Consider the following 23,976-nt stretch of genomic DNA (forward strand, 5'->3'; position numbering starts at 1 on the left):
ACTTCATAGCATTTTAAAAAATTTTTATCAGTACCCCTAAGCTGTTCACAATTTGCATATGTTAAAAAGGGAAAATAACCACATCCCCTAAATCCAGAGCTCTGCGCTATGTTGAAGAGAACGGCTTTGTAACCTGGATCCCTTTTACCGGTTTCAGAGGGATTTTGGACTTCTAAATCTATATGCAGAATTTTATGTGTATACATATTTCTGGGGGGATAAGTATAACTTTTTATCGGATTTTCAAAGGGAAGGACTCAAACATGGTTAAGAACCAGTGCTGCAGAGTACCTATCACTTTAGCTTTCTAACAGCAGCTGACTTTAAAAACTGCTAATAAAAAGCAGCTAATAAAAAAAAGATATAAAAAGCAGCTAATAAAAAAAGATATATAAAATGCCTTAAAAATTTTTGTAATTTTTAATTTTATATTTCCATTTTTCCATTTTTTTAAAATCCATTCTCAGTGAGTTGAAATAATTAAGGTTGCTCAACACAAGGCCCAGGAAAACCTCCCTTCACTTTGGGTTTAGGGTGGAAAGGTGGGGAGACTTAGTATCAACAGCCCAAAAAGGCAAGTAGGCTTCACTGCATTTTCTTCCTTGCTCTTCCATAGGGATGCTGATTAAATATGAAGTTAACCATTAGTAGTTGAAGCCAAAAGAGAGAAAATTTATTTACATATATTCATTGGGTACTATGTGTCAGGTCCTGCTCTTGGCAAGCAGACAAAACTCCTTTCCTTGTGTAACTGCAATCTAGACTTCTAGATATTTTTCTTTCACATAGTTCAGAAGTTTTTCATTTGGCCCCTAGAACCAAATATTACCTTATAGAATGTTTTTAAAAACAGCCCTCTAAATTTACTGTATGTATTCATAGTCTGCATTATGAACTAGAGAAAGCTACTCATGAGAGGAGACTTCTAGCATGGATCATAGCTGTGAAATGTAACCCTTAGAAATTATTAGGAGAACCATAGGCTTCTTGAATTTACAGATTGTCTGAATTTTAAGCTTCATTTTTGTCCATCCTGGCTTGGCGACCTTCCTCTCTTGGCTATTCCCATTTTTCTTCCATCTGTTTTTCCTTAAATACATGATTGTTCCTGGGACTATTATTTAATCAGAAGCAAATCTCTGATGGCTTCTTCTAACCCCAGTAGTCTCAGTTTGAAGATTATATAGCCTTTCCTCATTCCATTCAGGAATTCGGGTCTCATAAAGTCACATACTGGTTATTCTTCTTGATAAGGTAATAATATACAGGAGAGCTGATTTCAGACGCATGCAGCAGCGAGCGGTAGCTGGAAGCAAGATCTTAGTTTCCGGACCAGAAGTCCTAACCACTAGACCACAGGGGTCAGTGGCTAGGGCCTGGATCCCTACTTCTTGCCTGCCTTGTCAGGAAGGAATTCAGGTGAGGAGGCAGAAGGTAAAGAGAAAAGTAAAAAGTTTGTTGGGAGAACAAAGTATGTGCAGAAAGACGCACGGGTGAACTCAGAGAGAATCACGCCTTTGGGAAGTTTAAATTCTTTATAAAGGGGCAGTTTTCTGGGTCTTTGTCTTCCTTCTGGCCAATCATCTTGTTTTGTCCCCCCCTGGCTAATTTGTCTCGGGACCCTCCCCTTAGGTGCCCACGCACCTCTAAGCCAAGATGGATCCCGACGTGAAGGTATCTGGGAGAAGCAAGAGTCACCATGGCCTGGAGTTGTCCCCTGACTTTTGACCCCCAAGGAGCCTTTCTGCACATGTGTAGTGTCTCCCTTGCCCCAGGGAGGGGGGAAGCAGAGATCCCCTGATCCTTTACTCAAACAAGGTTTTGCCCCTCTCTGTTCCTGCCATGACTGTTACCTTAAGGTGTCCACAGAAGACAAAGCCTGGCTATTTACCCTGTCTCTGTCGTTGCTTCCATTTCGGAGAGCAAACCAGGAGGCTGACTGTAAATGCCTAACCTGGAGCCCACCTACCTCTTGTCTCAGGAACTGCAAACAGGAGGCTAGATTTAAGTGTCTGGCTTGAAGCCCACTTTATTCCTGCCTAAGTAGTACGGCCTCCAAAGGTGCAACACCTCCTCCACAGGCAAGCTGTTTTCCCACTTGTCAGCAGATCTAGAGCTGAGGCTGTAAACTACTCTGTGGTCTCAATCTCCTCTCCCCACCCTCCAGGTAGATTCCAGACCGGAATCCTCTAGTCTCCATTCACCTCTCTGAACTCTCATGAAGGTGGACTGGAAGGTGCAAGCAGACTTTCCCACACAATGCCTCTCACCTTTAGGTCCTCATCCACCCAACAGAACAGTTATAAGGATGGCTTGCTGTGCTTATTTATATCATCTCATTTAGTCATCGCAGCCCACTGAAATAGGTTCTGTGATCCTCATTTGATAAATGAGGAAACCGAAGTCCAGAGAAGTTAAGAAGCTTACCCTGGGTCTCACAGTCTTTCAGGGATGAAGCCCAAGATTTCAGTTCAGGCAGTGTCATTTAAGAGTGCACACTCTTAACCACCATGGGATACTGTTAAATTATTGTAACATTAAGGGTCTGTCTCTACTTTGGGGGTTCCTTAAATTGATGGTTCTCAACCACGGATGTGCATCAGAATCACCCAAGAATATTTTAACTGCAGAGGTGCCAGGGGCCCACTCCACACATGCTAAGTCACAGTGGGTCTTTTAGTGTGATAATTCTTTGATAATTTCTAAGGACTCATGTCATATAATGGCAAGATATAACAGGAGAATGAATAGGTAAATCATGGTGTAACCATGGAATAGAATATTATGCTACTGTTTAATTCTGAAGACTGTACAGCATGGAAAATGCTTATGACCTAATGTTAAGAAAAAAAGCAGGATTTCAAATTTAAAATATCATCACTGAAGTGATTTAACTCAGTGAATGAGTTAAAATCAAGATTAGAGACGGAAGAATTACCAAATTTAAAAATAGATCTGAAGTAATTTCCTGGAATGTAGCACAGAGAGAAGGAAAACTTGAAAGAAAGGGTGAGATACAGGTTACAAGAGAAAGAGTAACAGGGGTCTATGTTGAAGTCCTGGAAGGAGATAATAAAGCTACAGATTTCTGGTTCTGCGCTTAGAGGTTCTAGTCTAGGGTGAGGTCCAGGTGGCTTGTGGACCACACTTTTAGATTTTAAAACATTGGCTCTGAAGGCAGTTAGTTCATGGCTGAAATGATGTTGATTCCTAGCTTTGCCACTTACTGGCAGTGTTACTTAACTTGGCCAAGGCTCAGTTTCTTCATTTGTAAAGTTAAGATAGATAATACCTGCTTCATAGGATATAAGTTGAGTTGTTCAGTGCATGGCACACAGTAAGCACTTAAAAATGGTAGTTGCTTCTATTTTTATATTCCAAAATACACTAATTTGAGTATTGAATGGCAGTTTTATTGATTGGTTTATGGAATCATGGAGCTACACAAAAGCATCACCAGTCTACTAATTTATTTTCGGCACAACTTCACTAATTAGTACTGCTTCCACTCTATTTACACCATGTCCTTCCTTCTATCTGGGGTTATTAAGGTAGGAGATGGAAAACATGCCATGTCAAAAGCTTACTGTTAGGGCTTCCCTGGTGGCTCAGTGGTTGAGGGTCCGCCTGCCGATGCAGGGGACACGGGTTCGTGCCACGGTCCGGGAGGATCCCGCATGCCGCAGAGCTGCTGGGCCGTGAGCCATGGCCGCTGAGCCTGCGTGTCCGGAGCCTGTGCTCCGCAAAAGCACAGGGAGAGGCTGCAACAGTGAGAGGCCCGCGTACCAAAAAAAAAAAAAAAAAAAAAAAGCTTGCTGTTAGATGTAACACATGATTTCTTATAAAATCTTATGGGTAGCAAGAGGCCAGAAAGGAATCTATTAAATTCTTTTTAAACTCCTTAACTGTGTTCCCTTAGGCATTATGCATATAATTTGCACAAGTATTGTATTACTTTCCTAGGGCTGCCATAACAAATTACCATGAATTAAGTTGTTTAAAGCAACAGAAATTTATTCTCTCACAGTCCTGGAAGCTAGAAGTCCAAAATCAAGTTGTCAGCAGGGCCATGCTCCCTCTGAAGGCTCTAGGGAAGAATCCTTCCTTGCCTCTTTCTACCTTCTGGTGGTTGCTGGCAGTCCTTGACATTCTTTGGCTTGTAGCTGTGCCACTCCAATTTCTGCCTCTGTCTTCCAAAGACTGTCTTCCCTCTGCCTTTCTGTGTCTAAATCTCCCTTTCTCTTATAAAGACACCAGTCATTGGGTTTAGGGCCCACCATAATCCAGTCTGACTTCATCTTAATTAATTACATCTGCAAAGACCCCATTTCCAAGTAAGACCACATTCTGAGGTTCTGGGTAGACATGAATTTTGGGGGGACAATATTCAACCCATTATAATTGTATTATGGTATTAAGCTTATAAACCAATGGTTCTGAAAGTCTGTGACAATGACCATTTTAGCCCCATTATGCACTGGGAAAGATATTGACACGTATCCATGGCATCTCTTATATATCATTATTATATACTTAGGGAATAGTAGAAAATCTTTCAGGTTGGAAAGTTTGCCAGTATTTTGACTAATTTATTTCATAAAGTAATTCCTGTGACATTTCTCCAATGAGTGGATGGTGGGCCTTAAATACAGTGGTGTGCCACTGTAAATTGCACAATCTCGAGTAAAATCCAGCTTTTACTTTCAAGTATGGTATTTTGCTCACTAAACCACAGCCCTATTTAACTTCTATAGGACAGATGTCTCCACTTTAGCAACTTAGTGGGTTTACTCAGATCCTGCTAAGTTCCTTACATGAAGCAATTTATTGGTAGTAGATGTTCAGCACCTGGAATAATATGTAGTATTGGGTTGGCCAGAAAGGTCATGGTATAGTAGGTAACCAGTAATTATTTGTACAGTGGTCAACGTGCAGGAGATGCTAGAATTGTCTTCCCCAAATGAGCACTAGTACTATCATGATGTAGCTAAAGAAGAGACAGATAACATGACATAATAGTAATAGGTTTTTATTGGAAACAGAGTCTCTAGCACGCCGTCACAGCTCTCCTCCCCCTGCTGCTCCGTCTTGTTCCTCACATCTCAGCAGCCTTCTTTTCCTTTTCCTCCCCTGCTCACCTGACTACGAATCAGGTGACCCAAGTCCCAGTCAATGCGTTGGGACACTATTACTTAGACCCTAGGTATGTCACCAAACTTTTCCAGGTTGAAATAGGCTTTTTCTGCCTCAGTTTCTCTATCTGTTGGAATCTTTCCATGTCAAGTGAGAGAAAAACCAACTAAAACTAAGCAAAAAATGGGAACTTATTTGATTAGAAAGCTGAAAAGTCCAAAGGAAAAGCTAGCTAGCTTCGAACTCCACTGCATTCGGAGCTGACACTATCATTTGGCTTCTCTCTGCCTCTCAGCTCTGACTTCTCTTATGTAGGCTCCCGTCTTCAGCTCCGGAAGGTGGCCCCTGCAGCAGCCTCAGGCTCACTCTGTTAGGGCACCAAGTCCTGCAGCAACAAGTCTGCTTTCCTGGAAGCTGAAACGGGTTAAAGGGGTCACAGATTGAGGGTTCTGGGCCCTCAGTGGTCTGCGTTGTTTCACAGCCCATTCCTGGAGGTGTAACACTGGGGACAGGGAGTGGAAGACAAAGTGATTACGGTAACAGCCATTCCCAGGCTCCACTCCTGGAGCTGGTAGTGGGGTTAGCTGCACCTCAAACATGCAGACCGAATGGGGGAGGTGGATCGCCAAGCGAAAAATATGAGTACTGGTAAAATTCAGAGAGGGAGCAGAAATAACAAGTATCCATTAATTTCTCCGCCCATGAGCAAATTAAGACTTCTCAACCCCCTTCATTACTGAAATTGTGTGATCTTGTGTACTCCCTCATTAATTAGCCTGTGTGCCATTCCCATTGTTCTATTTTTTAAGAACTAGTTTTTTATTTATTTAAAAGTGTGACAAAGAAATTCTTAGAAATGCAAATAATACAAAGACATATATAGTGAAAAGTAAATTTCCCTTCTATCTAAGATCCCCCTCCTCCCCAGAGAGAAGCACTGTTATGAATGTGTATGTTTATGTGTATAAGCACATGTGTATCCAAATACATATAAACTATAGAGCATATTCATTTATACACACACACATATTCTGTTAATCTATAAAACACTCTGCCCCTTGCCTTTTTCACTTCATGAACTTAATGAACATTCCTCAGCAGCCTATAGACCTCTAGGGAAGTGATATAGCAAAATAATTAGTAGCAGACTCTAGAGCACATTACCCTGGGTTCAAATCCATCTCTGCTCCTTATTAGTTGTTTAACCTTGAAGCAGTTGGTTCACCTCTCTGCGTCTGTAAAAGGGGAAGGAAAACAGTCCCTACCTCCCAGAGTTGTTGGGAAGATTCAAATGAGTTAGTATATGTCAAGAGCAGTGCCCAGCACATGGTAAGTGCTCTGAGAATGTTAGCTTTGGGTGTCTACCTTATTCTTTGTAAGGCATTTCATTGATCATATGTAGCTTCTCACTGCCGCTTTTGTACACATACCATCTTTCATAGCATCTGAATCCAGCTACTTTGTTTTGTCAAAGACAAGCTCAAAAAGCCTACCCTGATAATCCTACTTGATCCTTAATGACAAAATGTATTTTGTCATTAAGTTGCCTTTTAATAGCCTTGAAGTTTTTTTCTATAAATGTTCTTTATGAATTGTGGGGATGTTTTATCCTGAATTTATTTTTAGCTCTTTGGAATGTCATTTCAGCTCCTTGTCACAGAATTTATTTCCTATGTAGTTTTCTGACATATTTATCAGTGTAATAACTCCTTCAGAAAGTCTGCTCTGAATTGCCCTCATTTCCCCAACCGCGTAAGTTGACCTCTGAGTGTCCCTCCTTAATAGGCCCATGCTGTCTTTGCCTGTGCTTATCACTGTTCCTCATGTTATTTCAGTTACCCACTTATGTGCCTGTCTCCCTGTCTCTAGACTTTCTTTCTTGCGGACAGGCACCATGTCTTACTCTTCATGATATTCTTCTGCTGGGAGATGTACAAAAAATACCTGCTGAATTAAACTGAATTCTTTTTCATTCTTTGGGCACTCGATTGTTGCTCACCAATTAGAAGCTTAACTAGAAATGGAAACTTAAATAGAAAGTTAGCTTGTTTAGTTAAAAAGTGTTTAGTTAAAACTTGACCCAGAAGAATTTCTCTTTCTCCGTTTCCTCCCTCTTAGAGCATAGATATCCTGATGGCTCCAAATTCTTTTCTCTAGCCTAGACTTCTACTCTGAAATCTAGGCTCCAGGCTTAGCCGCTTGATTGACGTCATTTGGTTGTCTGGTAGACTTAACAAACTGAATTCCGAATCTTCCCTACCAATCTGCTCCTCCTAATATCTTCCCTTTCTCAGGAAATGGCAGCTTCATCCTTCCAGCTCAGGCCAGAAACCTTGGAGTTATCCTGGACTCCTCTCTTTCTCTCATACCCCACATCTAAACCATTGGGTCATCCTATTGGCTGTGCCTTCAAAACTTATCCAGAATCTAGTCACTTGTCACCACTGCTGCTACCCTGGTACATGCCACCATCCTTAACATCTTTTTCCAATGGTTTTAGCTTCCATGGATGATTCTGTCCTGAATCAATTATGATCAGTAGTTGATGATTATAAATTTGTGATTTTCTGTTTCTGTTACTACTTTTATTTTTGTTAGTTGATATTCTCTGTTTTTAAAAAAAACACTCTCGGGCTTCCCTGGTGGCGCAGTGGTTGAGAGTCCGCCTGCCGATGCAGGGGACACGGGTTTGGGCCCCGGTCCAGGAAGACCCCACGTGCCGCGGAGCGGCTGGGCCCGTGAGCCATGGCCACTGAGCCTGTGCGTCTGGAGCCTGTGCTCCGCAACGGGAGAGGCCACAACAGTGAGAGGCCCGCAAAAAAAAAAAATAATAATACATGTATATATATTTTTTATTAGTGTCTTCAGTGGAGGCTGTATCACATTTGCAATGACATAAAGTGATAGATAATAAATAATTTAAGTTCAAGTTAATTTTGAAAAGTTGGGGCAAAGGGCTAAATTCTTTTTTTAATGTAAAATTTGTGTATTACTTTTGGGTTTTAAAATTCAGAAATATACTTCAACATCCATATCTGCATCAGAACCAAGGGCTAAATTCTTAAGCGATGATATTTAAAAGAGTTGAATGCATCCAGAAAACAAAATACTACAAGTACAGGGTAGGAGGCATATGCATGCAAAGAGCTCTAGAAGTTTTAGTTAATAATGGACTCAACGTGAGCCAACAGTGTGATGTGACCACCAAACAGGTAATCCCACGTTGGAATAGAATAATAGAAGTAGTATATGAGAGCAGACGGTGGTCTTACTCTCACACCAGGAAAACTGTGTACGGTGCTGGGCACCCTGTTTGTGGAGAAATAGAAACTTGAGTGTGTGTTCAAACCAGCATAGTGACAGAACTCGAACCTTCCTCAAAGGGTCACTGAGCATGAGAATATTTATAGCCTGGAGAATTTGGTTGTCTTCAAATATTTGGATGGCTGTCATAGGAAAGAAGGGTGAGGTGTGTCCTGCCGTCAAAAGAAGATGAAATAAAAAGCACTGAGTGGAAGCCCCAGGAGGCAGAGGTTTCAGTTGTCACTGAGAGTCAGAGCTGCCTGAGGATGGAATATATAGCCTCAGGATGAAGTTCATTGTCACTGGACTGGTTCAAAAAATAAACTGGAAGACTGCAGGGCAGGGAAGGTAGCTTGTGTTAAGATCCTTTGCGATAAGTAAATTCTTTTTTTTTTTATGCCTTTAAAAAGATGTTTTACTTAGTAAGTTGTACCTTCATAATAAGGGAAAATCAAGATTTGGTCATAGGGCAGTTATAATTTTTCTGGCGAATTCCTAAAACTAATAGAAATTAATAGCTTGCAGAACGTTTTATCCAAGCATCAAAGTGTATGATTTATTTCTAATACTTTGTTTTAGTCTGTATAGGCTGAACAGTATAAAGTTATCACATTGTAGGGTTTTTTGCAGGTTTAAAGTACTACTGTTTTTCCAGATTACTGGCTGATGTTATCCTAGACCATGTTAGAAATTTTGGTGTTTCTCCCTTCCTCCTTTTGCTTACATAATAGTATGTAGATGGTACAATATGTTGGTTAACCTCAGTCTGACACTTAGATCATGTTTTCTCTTTTGCCCCATCAGTGTCTGGGATGTAAATTAACCAGTAAAGTGGCAACAAGAAATCAGACAAAGAAAATTTCCCATTTCTTTCTACTCACTTGTAATTCTCCTAATTTTGTAGGGGTTTTCCACAGGAAATCACAGAAGAATAGTTGAAATGCTTTATCTTATGTACTTTCCTTCTGAAGAAAGGAACAGTTAATTGTCTTCTTCCCAGAGTGGTCCAAATTCTTGTACAGGCAGCTGTGTTTACTATAGTACAAATTAAATTCTACATTAAGTGATATCTGTAAGTACTTTCAGTCATTAAAAGCCAAAGTATTTAATTACTTCTCTAACCAGTGGATTTCAGTGAAGGTGATAGGATGGGTTTTCTAAGCCAGAAAAATATATCATGAGGATGATTGTATGCCTTTAAACAGAAAGAAATCAAAGACATTTAATCCCGAGTAAATTTGAATATCACAGAGTCAGAAGATACTCTTAATTATCTCAAATTAGGTTTTCATCAAACACAATGTGTTGAGAGACTTTAAAACTATTTTAAAAGGATGTTTAAAACTTATATTAATAATTTCTATTTTCAAAGAACAAATAAATCCAAAACCTAAAGTTTTTATTTTGCACATACTTCAGTCATACCTTACATGGGATCTAATCCTCCTAGTTACTTTTATGTAGTTTGTAAGGATTAAAAAAAAAAAAAGCTTCGTAGATTAAAAGTTTTCATTCTGTCTTTGGTTTGCTTGTATGTTTCTCTCCCACCCCCCTACTTGTATAATGGAAGCATTTTTGACATATCCCCAGAAAAGTTGGTTCTTTATTATCAGGATTTAACTTACCCAGGGCAGGACCCTTCTTGGATTTACTGAAAATAAACACTTTGGTTATTCAATTTCAGTTTTAATGAGAAAAGTTGAAATCTTTGCCTAACATAAAGGTTTTTCTTTGTCTCTAAATTTTGATTTTCCATGCTATCAGAAGCCCCATTGCAACAGGTAATTTGAGTGTTGATTGTATGTTTTCTCAGTTTGTAATTGTGTTAAATGTATTTAAAATGTTCACAATTTTAAAAATAAGTTTACTGTTAGGATCCTTCCAACTCAGAAATTCTGTGATTTTAAATTGTTTTTTTTTAGTTTGAAAATGTGATCTTTGGGGTGTTGTCCTGTGTGTCGTGTATATATATATATATATATATATATATATATATATATATGACTAGGAATCACAGAATTTCAGAGCTGGAGGACATATAGTTGTTATCTAGTGATTCTACACATGAAGAATTCGGAAGCCCAAAGAGATTAGGGGCCTAACACAAGATCGTAGCAGTAACTGGCACCTGGAACTCTGGCCGCTTACTGGAACACTGAAAATCTGCTCTAAAAATTAACCCACATTATCTGAAAATGTGCAGACTTCAGGAGAATGTTCCTGTACAAATTTAAGAATGTTGAGGCATTTATATTAAGCACAATTTATTTAAATCCTATAAACTGTGCTCTCATCCCTGTTGTTTTCTCCAAACTTGGAATCACACTTGAAAATAAATGACAACTTGGGGTAGGTTAAAGTGTCTTGATTTCACACTCCTGGGGTATTTTTCAGTAATTTAGAAGTGTAAACTGACTCTGTGAAGTTAGGCCTGTTTTCAAGTGGGAGGGTGCCCGCGCATCTCTGGGATGCTTGTGGGGAAAGCCCTCCTTGTGTAGCTGCCCTGGCAGAGTCTAGCTGGGATGATGAGTGTGAGATCACCTCTCCAGATTACATGGGGCTTGCGGCCAAGGCAGCGCTTCTAGTCCTCCCAGTCTCACTTCTATTTTATCTGGAACTAGCCCTTGATGACTGTCTTCCGCCCATCCTTCCACCTTGGCCAAACTCCAGCACCATGGGGAAATTGTATGTCAGGGTTAAGTTCTCCCTGAGAATTGAATTTATAAAAATTAAAGATGTTTTAGCACCTCTACAGCCAGTCTGTCTGTAAATGGAAGTTATTTTCTCAGTGGAAAAGCCTAAGGGAGTACAAGTACTTCAAAAACTCCTCTTAGAAATAAAAATGGTGCCAGGATTAGGTCTTCCTAAATGTGATTTCAAGCCAAGGAGTCAGTAGAATTTCACAAGTTAATTGGCTTCATGCTCTCACCTTCTGCTAGGACATTTCAGAAACTTCTCAGGGTAATCCCTCATAGTTATAGTCGAGAGATGAACCACGTCTCGTGACTGTAACCCTTCAACAGATCTTAAGGCAAGATGGCCTGATGGGCCCTGCTGTCAGCATTCTTTCCTAATAGTGCCTGGGAGCTGTTAACTACTTGGCTGCTCACTCCTTCCTCAGAGTAGCCTGGAGCCAATGATTTATTCAGTCATTAGTTCTTTGAACAGCTCTTAATTAAATACTACTGGTTCCATCCTGGGGGTTGGGGAAATAGAAAGAATTAAATAATGCCTTGGTCCTCAAAGACCAGTCAGTTTAATAGAGGAACGAAGATATGTCCTTAAATATTGAAATATGATATTGTTTGTTTTATTCACCACTGTAGAACCAGCACCTATAGCTGCCAGGTAGGAATTGCAGAATAAAGTAGTACTTTTCAAATGAAAGAGTGAATGACCTAATGGCCCTAAGGTAAAAGATCCCGCTAGTTGTGGTGGGCAGAGAAGACTTTGCGGCAGAGATTGCATTTGGGCCTGGATCTTGAGAGGTAGCAATTTGAAAGCATGAATCTAACTAGAGAAAATAGCACAAGCAGAAAAGTCAGCAGCAAAGGCTCAAAAATAGAAATCTCTGAGGTTGGATAGGAAAAGTGAATAATTCTGCTGGAATGAAGAGTACATGAAAGAGAAAGGTGGGAATGAGGCTAGAGAGGTATGATAGGGCCAAATCGTGCAAGCCTCAGGAATTTAGACCACATTTTGTAGAAAGTGGGTAGATTATATAAGTTTTAATATAGGAATGATATGCTATAATGAGCATTGTGCTTTAGGAATATAAATTTGGTAGCAATCTGCTGAGGGATTAGAAGGGAAAAGCACAGGGACACCAAGTGGGAAGAATTGCAGTGATTCCTCATGAGTTAAGCTCTGGTTCAGGCTGAGATAGATAAACTAGGGGAGTGAGAATAGAGGGAAGGGACAGGTGCCAGAGATTTTGGGGAGTGCCACCTGGCTGAATCAGTTAATTCAGCAATTGGTTACATGTAGAGGACAACAGAGGAATCCCAGATGATAGGAAAATTTTGGTGCAGTTGCTTAGAAGGTGGTGGTTTCACTTACTAGGAGGTGGAGTAGGTTTCAGAGGAAGGCCATTCATGGGCCTTCAGTCGTGGGCAAATTGAGTTATAAGTTATGGACAGGAAGATGCCCTGCAAGCAGCTGGAAATGTTACAGATTCTTAAAAGGAAGGTAAGCACATGAGACTTAATTGAGGAGTCATCCTGCATGGGCTAGATGATTAAACCCAGGAGACTGCATAAAAGTGTCAAGAGAGTGATTATGGTAATGGTTAGAGATAGACCAAGGACTGATCTCTGGCAGGACTTCTTTTGAGGAGGAAGAGTGCTTTAGCAGAACTGTCTAGTGAAGTGGGAGGGGACCATTTTGAGGAGGGAACGTAACACATCCTAGGCTACAGAGAGGTTAAGTGGGATGAAGAATAAGAAATGGCTGGTCAGTTTGGAAACATGGAGTAAGTCATGACCTTGAAGCACTTATTTCTTTGGGACATAGAGGGATTAGTTAATTTGCAAAGGTACTACAGATTCAGTTGGAGTTTCACCATTGGTGATTAGAGCTTTTCTTGCATACTTGATAAGGAAAAAAAGAGAATGGCACTCAAGCAGGTATAAGTGCCTTTTAAGAATGTTTCTTACTGAATTATAGAGAAAATCAAATGAAAGAATGGTTCTGTATTTCTTACTGTAGTGTCCGGCTCATAGGTTTCAATAAATGCTAACCTGTACAGTTGTTATCATCATTATCAGAGAAAGAGTTGTTCCGAATAAGGGAGAAGAGTGTACATGATTTGTGGATAAAGGGGAAGCGTCCTTTGGAGAGGGAGGGAGGAGAGTAATTTGAGGAGATCTGGAATAAGTCTGACAGTAAGTGCAAAAACAGAGTGGTTGGACCTAGAACAGGGAACAGAGCTACATTTCTCTGAATTGGCAGCGGATATATAAAGTAATGGGGTTGTTTTGAGCCTGAGTGACAGTAAGGAGAAGAGAGGTTGAAGAGCCTGGCATGCAATGCATTTTCACCTTCTCATTACAGTCAGAGGAAATCTCTACTGCAGATATCTGCTTAAAACATGAAGAGACAAAACAGAATCACTGTCATCTCTTCTGCCCCTGCTATGAAGCAAGCACTGTATTAGACAGTTTAAATTGCCTCCTGTAATCCTTGTGAAAATTCAGACATTATGTATTTGCATTCACATTTTACAGATGAGAAAACACATCAGAAAGGCTGAGTAACTTGCCCAGGATGGCACAGCTAGTAATGGGAGGAGCCAGGATTCAGAGCCGGGTCCATCTGACTCCAGAGCCTGTGCTCTTTATTGAAAGGGAGCCCAGTGGTTTGAGATCTTGGAGGTGTAGGCCTGCACTGCTTTATGGTAAGGTCCTGTGGAGTGGTTATTCATGTCAGTCACCAGAGTGAATATCAAAGAAGGGCCCTCTAATTTGGGAGTACATGACTGTGAAACTGGGGTGAACCAGAAATGTGAATTCTTGATCCCTGAGGGCAATAGTAAGGCAAGGAATAGAGAAAATGTTTTGAGTCAAGTCCCTAGCCTCTTCAGTACAGCAGGAGAATGCCTTATGGGTAACAGCAGTTGGGGTGGAAAGGGGCAAGTCCAAGGGGGTGTCTTGGACTTCGGGAGCACTGTTACCTTGATTTTCCAACAAGATGATTCAAGAGTCACCTTCCCTTCACTTTCCCACAGCTGCCCGAGTTCCTGACCCTCAGCAGTTACATTCCTCTAACCATACTGCAGGTCCAGATAGAGCCCACACCAAGATGCCCTTCAATCAACTTACGCTAATGTTCTGCTCTGGTGTAAATAATCGCATTCTAATTTAAATAGCCTATTGAGAGGCTGCACTAGGATCTAGCCTTTTTTTTATTTTGAAAAGACAAAATAACGAAAGAATATAATTTCTTAATTTCCATCCCCTACCTAACACAGCTCTTTATATTTTAATAAATCGCCTTCCATAGCTGACATTTTAGTCATCTTATTTAATCATGCATTTGCTACAGGATTAATTATTGAATGCCCACAGTATAACAAACATTATTGCAGGCATTTGGGATATGACAGGGAAGAAACCATTGTCTCCACTCTTACAGAGCCTCTGTTCTAATGGGGAAGTTAGGCAATAATCAAAATAAGTAAGATATGTAGTATATTAAATGGTAACTAACGCAGGGAGAAAAAGCAGGGGAAAGCAGCAAGGAATTCAGGGATGAGAGTGTTAAAATTTTAGATAGGGTGTAGGGTAACCCATGAAAGCTCCCCTGAGAAAATGGCATTTCTGCAAATCCTGAAGGGAGGTAAAAGAACATGCAGGTATCCAGGGAAAGAGTGTTCTAGGCAGGAGCTCTCAGGTAGGAGCTGAGCTGGCAAGGAGGCTGATGTGGCTCCAGAAGGAGTAAGAAACAAGATCAAAGAGGAAGTGGGGTCAGAGGGCCCAGGGCCTGTGTGCTGTTGTAAAGACTTTGGCTTTTAAGATGGAAAGCCATTAGAGGGTCTGAGGGTTTTTTTTAACTTCTTACCATGGAAAACTGTAATCATATATACCCAGAACACTACACTGAGTCCCCTTGACGACTCATTCATCTTCAACAGCTTTCACTTTTGGAGGACTGAGTAGAGGAGTGTCCACACTTGGCATGACCTGACTTGAATGGGATCACCTAGGAGAACAGGCCATGGGGAAGTGGGGGAGGCATAGGAAACTAATCATGGCAGCTTGAAACCAGGGAGTAGCAGTAGAGACGGTAAGAAGTGGTTAGTTTGGGGATATCTTTTAAAGGTCTGACTAAATACTATATATTTTATGCTTTGTTCAAAAAAAAGAATTTGAGAATGCACGTAGTGCAGCAATGAGGGTAAAGAGATGTAGAAAAGAAATTCAGTAGAAAAGAATACTACTGTTTTATTTTCTATTTAAGAATAAACCAGGTTTAGGGGCTTCCCTGGTGGCGCAGTGGTTAAGAATCCACCTGCCAACGCAGGGGACACAGGTTCAAGCCCTGGTCCAGGAAGATCCCACGTGCCGCGGAGCAACTAAGCCCGTGCACCACAACTACTGAGCCCTCGCGCCACAACTGCTGAAGCCCGCGCACCTAGAGCCCGTGCTCTGCAACAAGAGAAGCCACCGCAATAAAAAAGAGGCCGTGCACCGCAACAAAGAGTAGCCGCCGCTCACCGCAACTAGAGAAAGCCTGCGCATAGCAATGAAGACCCAATGCAGCCAAAAATAAATAAATAAATTTATTTAAAAAAATAAATTTATTTTAAAAAATAAATTTATTTTTTTAAATAAATTTGTTTTTAAAACTAAATAAAGAATAAACCAGGTTTATAAGCCAGGTTCCCAAAAAACTGGCCTATAAATGAACATTTGCAACACAGTTCATCCATAAGTTACATATTATTTTGTAACCATGAACAATTGGGCCATGCAAAGGGTAAACATTTATTTTTAATATATTAATGAGATAATGACACCTATTGAGGTGCAAGTCCCCAGAGTTAGCAATAGTGTGTTACTTGATTTTCTGAAAGAAGTATGATTTATAAGTGGCTATATTTGATGTAATGAAACTGATAATTCAAATAAAACAAAAACCAGGGGTCAAAGTATGACAAAAAACTCAACACTTGCAAAGTGGAGTTTTACATAGATAGTGATTTTATTCCACTTCTCTACATAGTTGATGAAGCCCTCTTTGTCTATTTTGTTGTGTTTAATGGCCCAGTTTGCCCTTCCAATCCCAAACATCTGAGCCACGTGTGCTGTTGGTCAAATAAGTAGGGCAGTAAAAAAGACGAAAGAATGTGAATGAATCAACGCAAATCCAGGAGCACTACTGGAAAAACAACCATGTTATCAACAGTGAGTGGGCCAAAGAGGATATTTTCATGTCATCCCATCTTATAAGAACACTGCACCTACATTCAGAAGACTCAGGATGAATTCCAGCATCCTCCGGATCTTGACTGTCTCACCTTGGGTTATGTCATTTGTTAATCTGTCTGAACTGTTTTCTTATCTGCAAAATGGGGATGATAGTGCCAAGTCTGTCTGCTTCACAGGGTCTTTGGGAAATCCAGGTGGGAAACAGCCCCTTTTTATAAAAGAGAAGGAAAGAAACTGGTGCTTCCATAGTACATGCCATGTGCCAGACATTGTGTGGTTCTCACAACAGCCCTCTGAGGTCCCATTATTGTCCCATTTTGTAGGTATAGAGCGTGCAGCTCAGAGAGGTTATTTATCTTGTGTAAGCCCACAGAGCTGGAAGAAGAAAGAGCTGGGATTTGGTCCCAGATTGGATCAGCTTGAAGTCTGCTGGCTTAAAAAGAAGGAACTAACTTTACCAAGCATCTTCCTACCCTATGCCAGAAACTATTAGATATGGTTCTGTACTATCTTGCTTGATGAAGGTTATTCAGTACTTCCTGTGTACTCAACAAATAATAAAGAATAAAGAACAGTAAAGTCTCTTTTGCGTCACTGAGAGGAGGTATGTTATGAAAATCATGTTCTTTTCTTTCCTTCTCCAGCTCCTCCTCTCCCTCCCCCCCTTCCCTTGTCCTCCTCCTTCTCCTTTTTCTTCATTTTGTAATATGACTTGCACCGTAACAGAGGAGAATCAATGCACAGTTTAATAATGTCTGTGGCATGATTTTGTTTGTAAAGAAGCCTTACAGGGGGACAAGTGCACTTCTGCCACCTCACACCTTTCACTGAGACCTTCTTCCCCACAACACACACCAACAAAACCAAACAAACAGGTTTTTCAGGGATAACTGTCACGAACACTGTGCTAGGCAAAGGAGAGCTATGAAACACTGTGCACACTGGACATATACAGAAGAAAAAGTGATTAAGCCAAGTGGTAGCCAGTGTACTGGAAAATGTGAACGGGCTTTGGAGGTGGACAGACCCAAGTTCAAAGGGCTGCCCAATCACTCCAGTTACAGGAATGATGGCAGTTTGACTCATCGTAATGTGCCTCACTTCCCTTGGCTGTGGGATTGGGTGGCACTACTGATCCCACAGGGCTGATGTGAAGATGGGCCGAGTTAACAAGTCCCCTTCCCTTCCATAAAAACAGAAAGTGAGGGCTTCCCTGGTGGCACAGTGGTTGAGGGTCCGCCTGCCGATGCAGGGGACACGGGTTCGTGCCCCGGTCTGGGAGGATCCCACATGCCGCGGAGCGGCTGGGCCCGTGAGCCATGGCCGCTGAGCCTGCGCGTCCGGAGCCTGTGCTCCGCAACGGGAGAGGCCACAGCAGTGAGAGGCCCGCATACCGCAAAAAAAAAAAAAAAACCAGAAAGTGAGGAAGTATAGCTAGATGTGCTCTGGGAGTTGAACAAGCAAGAGAGGTAAGACAGTAACCCTTCAGTTGCCAGTTGGTTTTACCATCTTCTTGCTGCAATGAACTCTGTATAATTTTCCTGCCCTCTTCCTATCACATTCCCCAAAAAAGGGACAGTGGTGGAGTTTTGTGGGCTAAAGTGGTGAAGGGAGTGTCATGGAAGATTCAGATTTAGGTTGTACCCTTGAAGAATGGATGGTTCTACACAGGGAAGAGAAGGAAGGGACACCCTCTGGTGGTAGGAACCACGGGAAGGAAACCCTGAGAGGTGGTAGTAAGTTCGACTGAGGAGACGATGAGTCGGACTCTCACCACAGAGCTTTCAGTTTGTGCTGCTCTCCCTGCCAGCAATACTCTTCTCAACCCCTACCCACCCCGTTGTCCCTTGTTACATTCTTACTCTTCTTTGAGAGCTCAGTCCTCATTACTCCCTCAAGGAGCTTTCTCTGACTTCCTGACCAGGTCAAATCCCTATTCTGCATGTCCTGTGTAAGTGCTTCATAGTTATGCACTTACCTTTATTTGTGGTATTTTTGAGTAGTATCGGTCCTACTCTTTAATTCCCGTAAGAACAGGAGTTATGTCTGTTTTCTACTCAGCTGTGTATCCCTCCATTCCCTGACCTACTACAGTGCATGGGACATAGAAGGGGCTTAATAAGTACTCACTGAATAAATGGATACATTTTGGTTGTCGGTGAGGTAATAGCCTGCATAGGAGAGAGGGTTTATATTTGAGATTGCTAATCCTGTTAGGTGCCAAGCACTTAACTCATTTAATCCTTAAAAACAATCCTATGAAAGCAAATGTATTATTACTTTCATTTTAAAGGTGGAGAAGCTGATGTCCAGTGATGTTACCCATCCTTCCCTGCTGGCCCAGCTATTAAGTGACAACAGAGGGGCTTGAGCACAGCTGCCTGGCGTCAGAGCTCTTGAATTTAACCACATTCCTCTGCTGCTTTAGCAGTAGAGGTCAAAGTTAGATACACAAGTAAAGTTAGGGTAGATTTCTGTTTGAAGAGTGTGGATTTTCCCCTCCTCTTCTTCAGGTATCATCATCATCACTTCATGAGGAAAAGCTCAGCAGAAAAGAACTACTTCATGTGTCACGTCTCACATTCATGTTGACTCTACATTCTGCCAAAGTGATACGTCCAAATTAACTCAGCAAGTAAAGTGGACCTTTCAAAATCTGATTCTTAGAAAATTCTAGGTTACTTCTCTTAATCAGCTTTAAAGAACCAGTATGCACTTTTCCAGAGCATGACAGAGTTAGTTGCTTTAAATAAAAGGAGGTGATTTGACTAAGAGTTTGGTATTATCTGAGATACTTGGTTTCTGTTTCTTACTCAAAAGGCAGATCTAGCCTGTGGTCGTCAGTAGGTATTGAGTCATAAAGCTCCTGGAAGAAAGGCTTGATTTCATCAAGGAAGCCAAGGAAACCTGAGCACCTCCAAGAATGATAGGTATTCCTACAATAACATAATTATTACTAAAATAAATAAATAAGTAAATAACAAAGCCCAGTAAAATAAATATGTCACTCTGGAAAAAAGTCTTACCCTAGGAATAGAAGTGGCCTGAATTGGTCATTTATTCCAGCCACCTGCCTTTAAACGGAATTTCTAAACATTCACCTCAGGGCAGTTGTATTATTTAAAGGTCTCTAGGTAGAGGAATGTATTACAGTAATAAGATAGTGGTTAACACTGTGTATTGCTGTTATTTACTGGGCAGTGGTCTTCAAGACTTTACATGCATTAATGTATTTAATCCTCATAACAAACCTGTGAGGTCCTGTTATTATCCCCATCTTACAGATGAGCTGAACACTGCCCAAGGTCACAGAACTAGTAAACAGTGGAACTGTCTTCAAACCTAGCTAGTCTGTCTGTCAAGTACATGCTCTTCCTGTGTCCCTTGGTAGCTGATCGTCACCTTTGTCTCCTTGGCTCTAAGTGATAGCTTAACTTGTATTTAAGCCAATAGTGTTTATTAAAAGCTTGCTATGCTCAGACTCTTTAAAAAATAACCCACCCTTTCTGGCAGACACAGTTGCTTTCTACAAACTTAATTTTCGAGGGAACCACTATGCAAAGAAGTAAAAGGGAGGCTGAATAAAAATAATCTGATTCTCCATAGAACAAATGAATTTCTGAGTCAGTTGCAAATAGCTCTCAGTCATAGTGGCATTTTATGAAGTATTCCCTCCCCTAAGGTAGAATTCCACTGTCTTCATTAGCCATAGAGCCTGAAAATAGAAAATAGTATTTTTTTGTGTGTCCCCATGCCTCAGCTTTCTTCCTTCAGTCAGTATTTTGGAAAGTCCACAAAACCCAGGGGCCTCCCTGTCGTTGCTCTGTGGCCTATGTGAAAAACCAGATGATGCCATGCTGACTTGAGCTCTTTCAAATGGATCAAACAGCACATTAGTCATTGGCACATTTTTCAGGCCCTTTACCTCAGAGACTACCCAGTTCCTCATTCTTGCCACCCTTCGATCATGAAGTAATAGCAAGAAAAAGATGTGAGTACTTTTTGAGGAGACCTCCCACCTCTTTCCTTCAGTGCCTGTGACTGATTCCGTCATAGTGGTAACGTTGAAGGGTCCAGATATCCAAAGGGATTGGGCTTTAATGGATGGATTCCTTCTGGTGTCCTGCTTAAGTGGAAAGCCTGCCTGATTTCACCCAAGTGAAGCATTTCGTCATGCCTTACACTGTTGCATTCCTATGCTCAGTGCACTTAAAAGTGAAATGACATGGTCTGTTTCATGCTCTTTCACTGTTTATTTACTGTCGAAGAAGTCCCTGTGAAATATGTCATCATAACAAAGGCTGATTTCAGATGTTGACACCAAGACACAGAACTGACATCAGCAATCCAGGGAGTATGTAGGGACAACAGCCAACTTTGGAGCAAACCCAGAACTTTTCATTCCCTGTCCTACCCTGAAGGGTAAAGGCTTTCTACCTGTTATAAAAGGGAAAGCACTAAGTTCATAATTGGTTTTATGCCCAGGGGGCTTTTTAAGTGCTTAACCTATTTAAGAAATTATTTATTTGTGCTCTGAGGTGGTCAGAAGCTAATTTAATCCTAAGCATTCTTTGCAATTAGCTTGCTCTGCAAGGCCTGGAGGACATTCCCGCAGGTGGCCCTGCTCCTTGGGAAGGGGTGTTAGTGGGTTGGGAAGCAAACTTTTGCAGCGGTTCTGAGCCTGGGTTCAGGCGGAGAGGCCCTAAGGTTTCCAGTGGAGCTACACTGTGGACAGAGGGGAGTCTGTCCTTTGTTCAGGAGAGGAAACTTCTCTCCCGCAAAAGCCTCTGGGGAATAATCCCAGTTCTGATCAACTTTTCCTCAACTCTTACAGTGGGAGATTGGATTGGGGAAAAAAATCCATGCTGAAAAAAATCCTAACAAAACCATGCCTCAATGGAATATAAATTCATTTGATGGTATTTATAGTAGAAGTAGATTGGTGGAAAGGAATTCTGTCTGTTTCCAAGCAATTTTACTGGCAAGCGTAGGTTCTTCCTCAAGTATATCTCAGAAAGACATCCATCCAGGATCCATCGCTGCGTGAGATTTCTATCTACTTTCTCTTTCTTCTGAGCTAAGGGTGGCTTGTGCAGATTGAAATATTTCTAACGATTGTATAGTTGGGAGGTCCTGGATTTAGGTCATATACTTCCTCAAAAAGAGACAATATGAGCTAAGGAGTTAGGGTGACCTGGAGTTAGGTTAGCTAAGGAGTTAGGTTAGCCCTGAAAGTGCTGCATCCCAGGAAACCCCCTCATTCCCGGGCAAACGAGGATAGCCGGCCACCCTTTGAGGAGATACAGTGCATTTCCAACAATTTGGCTGAATTTATCACAGGTTTCTGACTTATAATATTCAGGAAGTTTAAAAATAAAGCCATTGGTCTTTTCTGTGAGTATGGTTTTAGTGTTGGGGCTTTCTCAAGGAAGGAATCTGTGGTCTCCTATAGAGGGCTGGAGAACCAACTAGAGGGGAAAGGGTGTCCAAGCTCTCTTTACTTAAAATGTCATTATCTCCTTGCAGTTTTCTTTTTATTGCTATTGTCATCATTTTAAAGGTATAACAATAAAAAATATGTTACTTTAAATGGAAAAATCTTCTAAAACAAGAGCTAAACAGGTGTCTGATCTAAGGGTTTGCACTTAGGTAGTACACTTATTTGAATTAAAGAAACAGATCACTGCAGGCCAATTCCATGGGCTTGGGTGTCCATGGCCAAGCTTCATAGCCAGGTCCCTGGGCAAGACTCTCTCTCCTGCCTAATCTCATGGCAGAGAGTTAGGACGGACTCTTTCTGGTCACCTCTTTCCTTCTCTTGGTTTCCATCGATCAATCAACCCCAATACCCTTCTCACTGATCTCTTACCCAGCTTTTATGACCAAAAATGCAATGAAGGTGCAGTTGAAAATATGTTCTTGGTTAGTAGCAAGGGGATACAGCATCCTCCAAGATGTGCTCTTCCTTCCAATGTTAACAATACGTGCTGTATTTTAAATGGTCTGCTTCCTGCGGAATATCTTTCACACCCAAAACAACCGCCATTAGCATTTTAATTTATTTCCATCTCATCATTTGTTCATCACATATTTTTCAAAACCGAGCTGTGGTCGTATATATACAGATATGCTTAATTTTATATCACACTTTTTATACTTAACTGGCGTGTCTTAAGCATTTTCCCATGTTGTAATATAGTCAGATGTGCTAACTTTGAAATGTGCTTCTTATATAGATCTGCAACTATGTGGGACCTGCAAAGGTTATTGTTCAGTTGGTCACAAATGGAAAAAACATCCACCTACATGCACACAGCCTGGTGGGAAAACACTGTGAGGATGGCATCTGCACTGTAACTGCTGGACCCAAGGACATGGTGGTCGGGTAAGTGAGGGTGTATGATGTGGTGGAAGGGAGGTGCAGATCAAACATGGCAGCCAGGGAACAGGCCCTTTTTATTAAGGGTCTTTCCAAGACCCTCAGAGAGCCCCAGAAAATGAAAATTTGAGCTCTCACTTGGACTCTGAGGACTCCAAAGAGTAAGGTGCCCACTTGTCTGGATTTCCCTGATACAACCCACTTTGTACCTGTTGTCCTGGCCTAATTATTTATAGCACCCTCTTTCACTCTCAAAAGTGGCCCAGTTTGGATGATAAATTATGCAGTCACTTGACCTATGAGACATGTGTGCCACTTTTAGCAATATTTTCCTTCTGGAAATAAGGATAAGGACAAATTAGAAGAAAACTGGCTATAGCAGAAATCAACACTTTATGGATGATTTCATACCTTTGGTGATTCCCTTAATGAACTATTGATTCTCGATTTACAGTGTGAACATGTTGAGCATGAAGTGGATAGGTAAATATTATTTCAGTTCTGTGTTGCTTAGAAAGTGTGCACAGAAATGATAAGGGCTTAATTTCCCAAACATACAAACAGCTCATTCAACTCAACATCAAAATAACAAACAACCGGATTAAAAAATGGGCAGAGGACCTGATTAGACACTTCTCCAAAGAGGACTTGCAGGTGGCCAACAGGCATGTGAAAAGATTCTTGATCTCGCTAAGTATCAGGGATGCAGATCAATACCACAGTGAGATGCCACCTCACAGCTGTCAGAATGGCTGTCATCAAAGAGAACACAAAGAACAAATGTTGGTGAGGGTGTGGAGAAAAGGGAACTCTCAAACACTGTTTGTGGGGATGTAAATTGGTGCAGCCACTGTGGAAAACAGTATGGAGGTTTCTCAAAAAACTAAAACTAGAACTACCATATGACACAGCAATTCCACTCTTGGGTATATATCCAAAAAACCCAAAACACTAATTCAAAAAGGTACATGCACCCCAGTGTTCATAGCAGCATTATTTATAATTGCCAAAATATGGAAGCACCCTAAGTGTCTATCAACAGATGAATGAATAAAGAAGATGTGGTATATGTATATATATATGATGAAGATGTGTGTATATACATATACACAATAGAATACTACTCAGCCATAAAAAAGGATGAAATTTTGCAGCAACATGGATGGACCTGGGAGGTATTATGCTAAGTGAAGTAAGTCAGACAAAGACAAATACTGTATGATATCACTCATG

At 41.1% G+C, this 23,976-nt stretch overlaps 1 protein-coding gene across 3 annotated transcripts in view; it reads left to right on the forward strand.

Annotated features, from left to right (window-relative positions):
* NFKB1 (nuclear factor kappa B subunit 1) overlaps positions 1-23,976 on the forward strand; it is a 121,291-nt gene that overhangs the window by 42,442 nt on the left and 54,873 nt on the right. For all 3 annotated transcript variants that reach the window (XM_029234653.1, XM_029234654.1, XM_029234655.1), the window contains one exon: positions 22,601-22,749. In XM_029234653.1, the coding sequence (XP_029090486.1) occupies positions 22,601-22,749 (149 nt within the window). The remainder of the gene's footprint in view (positions 1-22,600; positions 22,750-23,976) is intronic.

The sequence above is a fragment of the Monodon monoceros genome, unplaced genomic scaffold (genome assembly GCF_005190385.1).
Source record: "Monodon monoceros isolate NGI ecotype Baffin Bay Population unplaced genomic scaffold, NGI_Narwhal_1 Super_Scaffold_20, whole genome shotgun sequence".
NCBI classification, from domain to species: Eukaryota; Metazoa; Chordata; class Mammalia; order Artiodactyla; family Monodontidae; genus Monodon; species Monodon monoceros.